We start from the raw sequence: 12043 nt of genomic DNA on the forward strand, positions 1-12043 counted from the left end.
ATCTCTGTTGAATAAATAAATAAAAAAATCTTTAAAAAAAAAAAAGAATTTTTGAACTGCTGTTCCAGATGTCACTGTTTCCATTCAGAATGACACGGAACCCCTTCTTCCTTCTGTACTTTTGAATAAAAGCATATACACACAGAGAATGGAGTCATTTGGGCAAACTAGTACCTTTTCACCCAAAACACAGAGCCCCCTAGTAAGCTGTGGTACTGAATGTAGCAGGGATCAAGGTCAAAATGGAGCTTTCCAAACCTTCTCCCTGAATAGAGGACCATCGGGTCCAGAGTGTACCTCTACTCAGGCCACACCACATGAGACCGAAAAGGGTAAACCTGAAGAGAAAGACTCACCTGAGTCAGCCAGGAATAGGCCTTCTCTGGTCATGTGAGAGTGTAGACACAGGAATCCCCAAGCAGGTGATGCATGGCTCCAGGGAGACTGGAAACTGAAGAGAGGGGACATGAAACCCATATTCTGGTTTGAGGCAAAGAAACTCTACTCCAGTATCTGGAAAAAGTGGATGTCAGGCTTTCCTCCAACTCTCCAAATTACTTCTGTTTGTATGAGAAGGAGTGAATATTATTCTCTTCCTTTATTTCCTGACCTCTGAGAATTTCCCAGTGCCTGCTTTTCCTAAGGCTTAGCCCCCATCCTGCTGCACTGACCCCTTTCTCTCCTTCCCCGCCAAGTGCACGCCCCCTCCTGCACCTGTTCCCAGCCCTCTTCTCGCCTCAGGAACTACCCTCCCAACACCATTCTCATCATTCTGTCTCGCAGGGGTGGAGGTGGGGGTGGGCATCACCTTTCATGACTAACTCTGATGGAATCAGGTATGTTTCTGAATAAAATAAGGAATTCTGCCACCGGCTTTTCAAAGAATACCTGTCTCCCCTCAGTAGACTGACGGGACAAAGTAGGGCCCAGAGGTGGGACATCCCCATGGCTTCACCACCCAACACCTGCTTCCTTGCAGGTCCCAAACATTTCTGGACATTTCTCGTGTACCATCACAATTTTTAACAAAACAAAACAAGAAAAACAATTTTTCCTTTGATTTTATTGACCTAAAAGCACTTGAAGAAAATGGACAGCATGTCTGATGTGACAAAAAACAAGAGAACGTGAAATTATGTAAAAAGCAAAGAATCTGACACAGAGATGGTGACTGTGAACACATGAACCCGCTGATGGCAGAAGTCACTGAAAACACTCAGTGTCCATGAGTAATACACAAGTAAATTAAAGCGGCAAGAAAAATCAAAATGCATATAATGAGGATAGCAGTTATTCCATTGTGGGAAAGCATCCATCTTGTGACTCCGGGGAGCGCCCCACAGGCCCACTTACTCCTGGTGTCTCTCAGGTCCCGCCTTTGGTTTTCCAGCTGCGCGCGCACCTTGGCCAGGTAGCGCCGGTGCTCTTCCCCGTGGGTGTGGCCCCCCCCTTGCTGCAGCCTCTGGGCTTCAAAGAAGAGGTCATTGCTGTGGAAGGAGCCCTCGTTCTCCCTCTCCAGCCTCCCCACCACAGCCATCAGCTGGGCCAGCTGCTCCCTCTGCTCCTCCCCGGTGGCCCTGTTGTTGAAGCCACAGTACCGCCTCCCGCACTCCTGCATCAGGCTCTGCAGGCTCTGGTTGTCCGTGTGTGTGATGTAATCGTCCAAGGACTCGCCGTTCAAATCCTCCTTGTGGGTGAAGAGGACCACCACGTGTTTCATGGCTCCTGCCCCGAAGACCTCCTTCACCCTCCTCACAGCCACCGTGTCCTGGGCAGTGAAGCGCCCCAGCTGGGTCACCAGCAGCAGCACATGGGGCCCCGGGGCAGAGAGCAGGTAGCAGTCCCCGATGTCCCTGCACATCCCTTGGGTCTGAGCCTCTGCCTCGAAGATGGAGGGCGTGTCGACCACCAGGAGTTTCCTTCCATTCCAGGTCCCTGTCTCCGCCTGGCACGTCTTGGTCACGGGCTGGCTCCCCAGCCTGGACTCAAACACTGGCTGGCAGAGGATGCTGTTCCCTGTGGCACTCTTCCCAGTGCCCGTCTTGCCCACCAGGACGATCCTCAGTGAGGACGATGTTGCAAACCACTTATCTTCCTCTCTGCCTATAAAAAAACAAACAAACAGTTCTTTGTTTCTTGCTGAGCTAGTGATTCTTAGGATTCTCGGGTCATGGACCTTCATGGTATCTCGTGAAAGCTCGTGGACCTCCCTCCCCAAAACCAATGCTATTGAGATACATACAAAAGTTTGTACACAACTTTAGGATAATCATGTATCATAGAAAGCCTGCGTTAGCAGCTCATACTCTGACCCACAGCCAAGGGANACCAAGACGTGCCAGGCGGAGACAGGGACCTGGAATGGAAGGAAACTCCTGGTGGTCGACACGCCCTCCATCTTCGAGGCAGAGGCTCAGACCCAAGGGACGTGCACGGACATCGGGGACTGCTACCTGCTCTCTGCCCCGGGGCCCCATGTGCTGCTGCTGGTGACCCCAGCTGGGGCGCTTCACTGCCCAGGACACGGTGGCCGTGAGGAGGGTGAAGGAGGTCTTCGGGGCAGGAGCCATGAAACACGTGGTGGTCCTCTTCACCCACAAGGAGGACTTGAACGGTGAGTCCTTGGACGATTACATCACACTCACGGACAACCAGAGCCTGCAGAGCCTGATGCAGGAGTGCGGGAGGCGGTACTGTGGCTTCAACAACAGGGCCACCGGGGAGGAGCAGAGGGAGCAGCTGGCCCAGCTGATGGCTGTGGTGGGGAGGCTGGAGAGGGAGAACGAGGGCTCCTTCCACAGCAATGACCTCTTCTTTGAAGCCCAGAGGCTGCAGCAAGGGGGGGGCCGCGCCCACGGGGAAGAGCACCGGCGCTACCTGGCCAAGGTGCGCGCGCAGCTGGAAAACCAAAGGCGGGACCTGAGAGACACCAGGAGTAACTGGGCGTGCGGGGCGCTCCTCAAAGTCAGAAGGTGGATGCTTTCCCACATTGGGATAACTGCTGTCCTCATTATATGCATTTTGATTTTTCTTGCCACTTTAATTAACTTGTGTATTACTCATGGACACTGAGTGTTTTCAGTGACTTCTGCCATCAGCGGGTTCATGTGTTCACAGTCGCCATCTCTGTGTGTCAGATTCTTTGCTTTTTACATAATTTCACGTTCTCTTGTTTTTTGTCACATCAGACATACTGTCCATTTTCTTCAAGTGCTTTTAGGTCAATAAAATCAAAGGAAAAAATGTTTTTTCTTGTTTTGTTTTGTTAAAAATTGTGATGGTACACGAGAAACTGCCCGGAAATATTTCAGACATGAAGGGAAGCAGGTGTTGGGTGGTGAAGCCGTGGGGATGTCCCACCTCTGGGCCCTACTTTGTCCGGTCAGGCTATTGAGGGGAGACAGGTGTTCTGCGAAAAGCCAGTGGCAGAATTCCTTATTTTATTCAGAAACATACCTGATTTCATCAGAGTTAGTCATGAGAGGTGATGCCCACCCCCACCTCCACCCCTGCAAGACAGAATGATGAGGATGGGCTTGGGAGGGTAGTTCCTGAGGCGAGAAGAGGGCTGGGAACAGGTGCAGGAGGGGGCGTGTGCATGGTGGGAAAGGAGGGAAAGGGATCAGCGCAGCAGGATGGGGGCTCAGCCTTAGGGAAGGCAGTCACTGGGAAATTCTCAGGGGTTGGGAAATAAAGGAACTATAATTTCTTAGAGCAGGAGTGGCAGCACCGAATAGCGAATATTTTAGACCATTAAAAATGGTCTATAGTTGGGGCGCCTGGGTGGCTCCGTCGGTTGTGTCTGCCTTCAGCTCAGGTCCTGCTCTCAGGGGTCCTGGAATTGAGCCCTGGGTCAGGCTCCCTGCTCAGACTCAGGGGAGTCTGCTTCTCCCTCTCCCTCTGACCCTCCCCCCTGCTCATGCTCTCCATATCACACGCTCTCTCTCTTAAGTGAATAAATGAAAAATCTTAACAAAAAAAAGGTCTCCAGTCTACTCAGCTCTGCCCTGACAGTGCCAAAGCTGCCACAGGCTGCGTTCCCATAAAGTTTGACAGACAGTGGCCTTTGGATTTCATGTAACTTTCGGATGTGGCCATGAAACATTATTCTTCCTTTGATGTCTTCAACGATTTTAAACTGTGAAGGGCTTTCGCACCTCACAGGCTGTATAAAACACAGGGCAGACCACACTGGGTCCCTCTGGGGGCGTATTTCCTGTTGTTTTTGAGCTGTCTCTTAAGTAATGCAACATCTTAACCTCAAACCCAGTACCATCCAGTTCAATCATGTGTGCTCTCCGTGGGAATTCGGGGAAAGGGTCGTGCCCGGCATTTCAGTGGTACAAAAGAGAAGAGGGCCAACCTTGGGGTGTAATTTGAGCAGAGGTCATAAATTCAGCGCAAACAGGAAATCAGATGAGGGGGTCCTTGGTGGCCCCTCCCCTGCCTTCTTCCTTTTGGTAGCTGCCCCACCCCTTCCTTCTCTACTCCTTGTACCTTGTAAGGGAGACCTGCAGTCATCTGATGAGGGAACAGAAGGCAAGCTGAGGACAAGGCAGAAACTGACACCCCGCAACCCCTCTCCCCCCTGGGGTGTATGTGTTGTTCCTCAGGCACTGCTGGCTGCCCTAAAGGACAAAGAAATAGTAAACCTATAGAGACCACAGTCCTGCAGGACTTGAGTCTCCCTCAGTTTACAAATGTCTTAGCAGTCTACAGGAACAAATCATTTATATCAATAACCTAGCTTCCGGAAGGAAAAGTAAATACAATTGAATGTCTTTGTAACCTGCAGCCCATAGACAGATACTTGAAGCGGGCAGAATGTAATGTTCCTCCAGGAAGTTCCCAACTACCTTCATGTTAACGCCTTGCTAGAGGGAAAAACAACCTTCACTTGACAAGGGCAAGGCCTCCAGTAGCCGGTATCCAGTGAGTCTTACTTAACATATGAAAGTACTTTCTTGAAACCTCCCTTTTTCCTTGCCTTCCCCAACCCCATAGTATATAATCAGCCACCCCTCACAAGCCAGGGCAGCAGCTCTTTCTGCCCACGGGTCCTGTCATAAACCACCATTTTGCACCAAAGAGTCTCAAGAGCTCTTTCTTGGTCGGCGGCTCCGGATTCCACCGCACTGAACCTCACCGATATCCCACAACCTCAACACTCCCAGGCAGCCTGTGGCTGGATGGGTAAATGCCTAATTCTGGGACGAGTCTTAGGAACTCGATGTGACGCCCAAGTATCAATCTCCAAACCTCTCTTGGTGACAAAGGTACCATGTTGCCATTTACAGCCGTACCACGTAACTGACGCCAGACGTGTTCAAGGAGCGTTAGGTTTAAGTCCTCAAGCCCTGGACAGGCTAAGGAACTCTGATTTTTCCAACCAAGGACCAACTTCTGAAGGCAGTATTCCCGATTTGTCCAACCTTACCTGATCTCTCCTTCCTTGAGCTCATGCAGCCAGCTCCGCACGCATTTGCTACGTGAGTGCTGAGTGCCGGGTTCTAAGCTGGGCACGAGGAATCTAGGATAAAAGATAAATGATACAAGGCTCCCACGCCACACAAGGGACCGCATGGTGAAGGGATGAAAGGCACATGGAAATGGGAATAAGAGTAATTTGTTTAGAGATAAGGAGTCTGCCAGAAGAAGAGCACACAGGCTGGCTAGATGGGGTGGCGCGTGTGCCGTCTGGGAACATGCTGGCCTCTCCCCCATGGTCGCTGTGGGCTGGGGAAAGCCACTGTCCAGGAGGAGAGGGTGAATCAGCATTGGGAGGTGCAGGGAGAGACAGGGCTGGGCGGGGGGGCCTGGAGAGCTCCCTCGGGGTTCCACTGCCGTCTCCAAGAGAAAGGAAGTCACTGGAGGCTTTTAACAAGATTTGTGTGGCAGCAAGGTGGTGGTGGGATTATATACATGTAAGCCTGGGGGTAGGGACAACATTTAGAAGAGATTTCCGTCTCAGCCATCAAGACCCGAGCTGTAGCGAAAGGAATGGATGGAGAGGAGAGGACGCCCGTGGGCAACGCTGAGGAGGGGTAAAATTAATACAAGGCAGTCCTGGACACAACACAGACTCTTCCCGCTTTCCAAAGGTAGGGCATTCCCAGGAAACCTTTCGGAAGCCAACAGGGCATAAAGCAAAGGAACAATTACCATTAATTTATATGGAAAAGTTTTGAGCATTCCCGGACCACCCAGAATGAACTTTTTTTGGCTTTTCTGATACCTTAACACACATCTTGCTAATGGATGCACAAACTCAGGGGCGATCAAGCCCAGAGCTGTGGCGCCTGGATGCTGAGGTACGGCGTGGGGCTCCCCAGGGAAGGCGCTCACAGCGCCTCGCTGGCCGCCCGGGGAGCATGCTGCCGCTCCAATGGACTCACTGCAAAACCAGCACGGAATGCTGTTTTCACTTTTTGCCACTTGTTGTAGGAATGAACATCCCCTTCGGATTTCTTTCACTAAGCCAAAACAGGTGCTCGTGCAATACTTTTATAAAAGTGGCGTAACACCAACTTTCAAAAGCAGGGGATTCGTGCATCAGGGAGGGAACCAGGTTTCTGTCCTGGGCGGCCCTGTTCAGGGGGCTACCTTCACTGCCCTGGGCCTTCAGAGGGAGAGAGGGTTGAACAGAAGAAGGAAGCGCCCCAGCTGGGTCACCAGCAGCAGCACACGGGGCCCTGGAGCAGAGAGCAGTTAGCAGTCCCCAATGTCCTTGCACGACCCTTGGGTCTGAGCCTCCGCCTTGAAGATGGGGGGCGTGTCGACCACCAGGAGGTTCCTTCCATTCCAGGTCCCTGTCTCCACCTGGCATGTCTTGGTCACGGGCTGGCTCCCCAGCCTGGACTCAAACACTGGCTGGCAGAGGATGCTGTTCCCTGTGGCACTCTTCCCAGTGCCCGTCTTGCCCACCAGGACGATCCTCAGTGAGGAAAATCGTGGAGTTAACCTCTCTTCTCCACCCGTCAGAGCACACGAAAAGTTAGCGTGCAATTACTGTGGACTAAATGCATACCCCCCGAAATTCATATCCTGAAACCCTAATCCCCAGTGTGATGGCACCTGGAGCTGGGGCTTTGGGCAGGTAACTTGGTGTAGATGACGTCATGAGGGTAGAGCCCCTATGATGGAATCAGTGTCCTTACAAGAAGATGAAGAAAGACCTGAGCCCTCTCTTCATGATGTGAGGACACAGCCAGCTCAGGGGAGAAAGTGGGCTCTCACCAGATACCAAATCTACAAGCACCTTGATCTTGGACCTCCAGCCTCCAGAACAGTGAGAAATCAGTACTCGTCTTGTACAAGCCAGTGCACAGTATCATGTGTTAGCAGCATGGACTACAAGAGTAATAAATGCCTTTTGAGGAGGAGAAGAGCAAAAGAGAAAAAGGGAAAGACCTAGAAGAAACAGCATCCCTGAATCAGGCTGTCAGACCCTCTGATCCCATCGCAGGACGGGGCTCAGAGTGAACACCTTACACCTGTATTGAGAATATAAAGGGAATTCACACTGGGCTGTGAAATAAACTACCCCAGCTGACCAGAGTCCTTGGGACCTTTCCTTTTCAGACATGATTTTTGCTACTCTTTCTGGAAACGTTATCTGTATTGGTTCCCACCCTGTAGGCTCTTCAATGCTTAGAGCTTTCGACAACCACGGAGCTGTTTGTCCCATACTTTCTCCTCCTCCCATCCCTGCCTAGTGTCTGTTTTATAAGATGACAGGGCTTGTCTAGAAAAACTCACCCTAAGGAGACAGCAAACAGCCCAATACATTATATTTCCAGGGAATATACATTTTCTTTAGCTTGGGGTGACTCTGGCCTTGTACCTTTCACTGCCATCCCAAGTGCTGAGTTCACTGGTAAATTTGCCACGCCAGTGCTGAGTTCATGGCCCCGGAGCGTGAAGAGCTGCCCTAGACCCTACCCGTGGTGAAAGCATCCTCCCCACCCTTCTGAAGCCCTTCCATTTTGTTCCAGAAGGGAAAACATGCAGGGATTGTTCATACTGAAGCTGGATGACACAAAGCACCCCATTTCATAGATGAGGGAATTAAGGCAAGAAGAAGCAAATACTGAAGGTCACACCCAACTTACTGGATAAGCCAAGACCCAAACGCAGGTCTGCTGACCAGCAGCCATTCTCGGCCTGGACTGAGCAGTGCAGACGTGCAAGCAGGTGCACGTGATCTCCCACAATCTGTAGTTAACTAACAGGAGCACTGAAAATGTCTCGTCCACCAGAACACCAAACAAGGAAGCTGGTCATTCCCAACTGGGCACCCAGGCTCCCTTGTCTGCCTCTAGGGTCCCAGTGCTGACAGGTAAAGTCCAGATGCCCCTGGGGTAGACTATTTGATCTGAGAGCACGGAAGCAGGGGTGTTTGGTGAGATAACAGTTGGCCTGAACTTAGTGACTCAGGTCTTCTCTCCATTTACTGATACACATTCCACCCCACCGACCAGCTGGACTCAACGGCAATCTCCCACAACTGATATGAACGACTCGTCCTGGTTTGTCTGGGTTTACCTGCCCTCACCTTCTTCCATTGTCCCCCATGCACCTTTTTCTTGATCCTTCTCTTTCTTCTTACCCCCTATGTCCTGTGCTCAGAAAGACCACTCAGGTTTCACCCAAGAATGACTTCTCAAGCTTCACTACTGGGAAAAACCTACAGGGCCCTTTCCAAAGCCAAGAGCATGCTGTGTGCAAAGTTTCAGAGTATTCTTCTTATAACAGTTTTCAGGAATTGATACTAAAGAATGAATCTCTAATTGTGTAATTTTTAAGTTCAGGAGAGTTGAATTGAAAAAAAGATGCCTTTTTGAAATAAAAGGATTTTCCTAGTGCTCTTGGGATCATGCCATGTAGGGTATGGTCTAGCCCCTCCACATGCAAAACTAGCCTCAGGGATCACCTTGGCAGAAAAAAATAATAATAATTTAATAAATAAATAACTTGGGAATCCTTTTAATTTGAATGTCAAAACCCAGCTTCTATCAGACAGTTTCCTGGTAATGCCTTGTAAGTTATCCTAATGGTATTTTAGAACCAAAAGAGAAAAAAGGTAGCAACTTATCAGCCCCCTGGGATCTCTATTCTTTGGCCAGGTCCCATGGAAACTAGTCTAACCTGGTTTGTAAAGTTTGTTTCACTTTCTGTACAATTCAAATAAGAGTTATCTTGGCTGAGGAACCACAGTACTGAGTCTTCAACTCAGTCCCTACTTTTATGTCAAAGTAAGTGTGGGCCTGTTGGATGGAAACCAGCCCTCAACATTTTCTGTTATCCTGCCATCCGTGGAGGGGCCTTTCAAATCAAGTGTGATCGTTAGTCTTGGGTGTCAGCTTGGCTAAGCCACAGTGCCCAGTGACTTAATCAAACACTAATTTAGGTGTTGCTATGAGACCCTTCTTTGGATGCTTAAGTAAAGATGGCCTGCCAATGTGGGTGGGCCTTGTGCAATCAGTTGAAGGCCTTAGCGCAAAAAGCAAGGTTTCCCAGAGAAGAAAGAATCCTGCTTCAAGACTTTAATATCAGCTCCTGCCTCAGTTTCCAGACTGCCAGCGTGCCCTGCAAGTTTTGGACGTATCAGCCCCCATAATCCCATAAGCCAATTCCTTAAATATATTCATACATATATCCTATTGATTCTGTTTTTCTGGAGAACACTGATACATCAGTTCAGCCAATTCCTTCTACTGAAAGTAGTGGAAAGAGAAAACCTGAACATAATTGTCATTTTGGCTGGTTCTTTTCAAGGAGATTTTTTTTCTTTTTTGGAAGATGTGATTGCATAGCTGGTGGCACATGAGGAAGCTGATGCTTTTGAGAGATCGGCTTATTTGTGATGCTGATGATTTTGAAACCAAGATTCTCTGTTTTCCCACATACTGCCCTTGGATCGTCTTCAGTGGTCGTCTCCAGAGAGGGAGCCAGGCGCAGGTGTGCAGGCCTGGACTCACAGAGAGAGAGAGAGAGAGAGAGATCTTGGGGTCAGGTGACATCATCCACTCCTTTTACCTCTGGGGCAACTGCACGGCAGGATCCACGGGATCCACCACGCGGCAAACATCCGAATCCTTCCTGGCTCAGGACCTCGAGATGGAGGGGATGGAGGGACCAGGGAGAGACGGCTGCGCTCGCGAGGCTGCGGCGGCCGGGCCCACGGTGTCCCCTGCCCCGTGGGCGGTGGGCGGCGGCCAGCAGGACGCAGGACACGTCCTCCGAGAAAGAGGACCTAGCACTGAGGCGCTCTTGGAAGCCCGCCTGAGAGGAAGGGAAAGAGACGAGACCCTCCTCCTCCGGGCCAGCTCAGGCTTTCTCGTCTTCCTCGATTGTTCTTTGAGGAAATTTCTCCTCCCCAGCCGCAGTGCTGCCCCTCCAGTCCCACGGCCCCACCTGGGGCCACACGGGCGGCCGCCACCTCCTTCCCCCCACCCCCAGTCACTGTTCCCTGGTGGCCCCTCGGTCTCCTCCAGACATCACCGTCATCGCGCTTCCCCTGCTCAAAACCCAACTCAGGGCTGGTCAGCAGGCTGCCTCCCTCGTCTCCCGCCAGCGTCCTCCCATTAATTCATCAATACACGTGACGAAGCACCTCATCTTCTTGGAGGACTGTCGGGCCGGTTTCTAGAAGAGCTACTGCCGCTGACCAGGAAAGCACCTCCAAGCGAAGGAGAGTGGAAGGGGGCTCCCTGCACGTCCCTTGGGAAGCCCCGTGTCCTGCCACACTCCAGTGAGCCGCGCAGAGAGAGCGTGCCAGGAGGGAAACGTGGAAGAGGTCTGCGAAGAGGTCTGAAGCTCGCCCAGTTATCCCACTCCAGTTTACAAGTAACAGCAATGTCCTCCCTCCTTCCCCCACTGGAGGGCGCTGGAGCTGGACACAGCGTTCCTTGGGGAGCTGGGACAGGTGCATGGGTAGGAAACGGTCAGTAAAAGGGGAGAGGCAGGTCATTTCCTAGGAAGGAAGCCCTGCTGCTTATAACTACGTTCTGGCTAACGACGGGGTTTAAGTAATTTTTTAAACAATAGCATGTATTTATTTATCATAAAAAAAGCAAATGTTTTATCTGAGCAGATCGCTTTGAACTCTACCCCCTGAAATCTTTCTCCTCGATTTAAAGTGGAAACTGTCTGGGGCGCCTGGGTGGCTCAGTCGTTAAGCATCTGCCTTCAGCTCAGGGTGTGATCCTGGAGTCCTGGGATCGAGCCCCACATCAGGCTCCTCCGCTGGGAGCCTGCTTCTTCCTCTCCCACTCCCCCTGCTTGTGCTCCCTCTCTCGCTGGCTCTCTCTCTCTCTCTGTCAAATAAATAAGTAAAAATCTTGAAAAAAATAAAAAAATAAATAAAGTGGAAACTGTCTCCACCAAGTTGAGTGGTGAACTCAACAAAAACAAGTGATGGAAATAAAGATTAAAATCAAAAGGCAAGTTTTCAGCCTGTTCTTCAAAGGGCATCCTGCGCATTCCGGGATAGGAGCAGGGAGGAGATTCAAGCCATCTTCCCTTGCCCCGCAGTGTGGAGGGCACCGCACACGTGCCCCCAGAGATGTATGGGTACAGCAGTGGCTGTGTGCATAGGTGAACACGCTTTTGCACAAACACGGGAAATAACCTTGTTAATATCACCAAAGGGCTTCTCACCACTCTGAGCTCATTCTGTTCAAAAGTTTAGGTTCTGAAAAATGTAGTATCAGTAATATTTTCAGCTTGCACTTACTGGGGGCTTTAGGGTATATAATTGTTGACCCTAATTAAGAATAAAGATGCGGCTTAGAATGATCAAATGTCACAGATGTTACTGGTAGACCTGGGATGAGAGGGACAGAGAGAGAGAAAGACAGAGATAGAGGGAGATGGGGGCAGAGAGAGAGAACAAGCCCTGTTGCCTGGTGGATCCTGGAATATCTTGCGAGTTCTACAGGCCATCTCCGACCCATCTTCCTTCCTCTCCTATGCAGCCTCTCTCATTGGCTTCTGATCTGTTTGTGTGCACACACACACACACACGCACACGGACACACAC

At 50.7% G+C, this 12043-nt stretch overlaps 2 protein-coding genes across 2 annotated transcripts; one reads left to right on the forward strand and one right to left on the reverse strand.

The window, feature by feature from the left end:
• Positions 1-1043: 1043 nt before the first annotated feature.
• On the reverse strand, positions 1044-2326 carry GIMAP5 (GTPase, IMAP family member 5). The gene has a single exon (XM_034639424.1). It carries the CDS (start codon positions 2180-2182, stop codon positions 1217-1219), a length of 966 nt encoding a protein of 321 aa, XP_034495315.1. The 5' UTR covers positions 2183-2326; the 3' UTR covers positions 1044-1216.
• Positions 2181-3245, forward strand: LOC100484926 (GTPase IMAP family member 5). The gene is given in 3 exon segments (XM_034649171.1): positions 2181-2246; positions 2319-2495; positions 2497-3245. Coding segments are annotated over 3 exon segments (819 nt in total). The 3' UTR covers positions 3073-3245.
• Positions 3246-12043: the final 8798 nt, after the last annotated feature.

This window comes from Ailuropoda melanoleuca, chromosome 1, assembly GCF_002007445.2.
Source record: "Ailuropoda melanoleuca isolate Jingjing chromosome 1, ASM200744v2, whole genome shotgun sequence".
NCBI classification, from domain to species: domain Eukaryota; kingdom Metazoa; phylum Chordata; class Mammalia; order Carnivora; family Ursidae; genus Ailuropoda; species Ailuropoda melanoleuca.

Coding starts and splice junctions, on each gene's coding strand:
- GIMAP5 (XM_034639424.1), bottom strand. CDS start 2,182: ATGAAGGTCCATGACCCGAGAATCCTAAGAATCACTAGCTCAGCAAGA.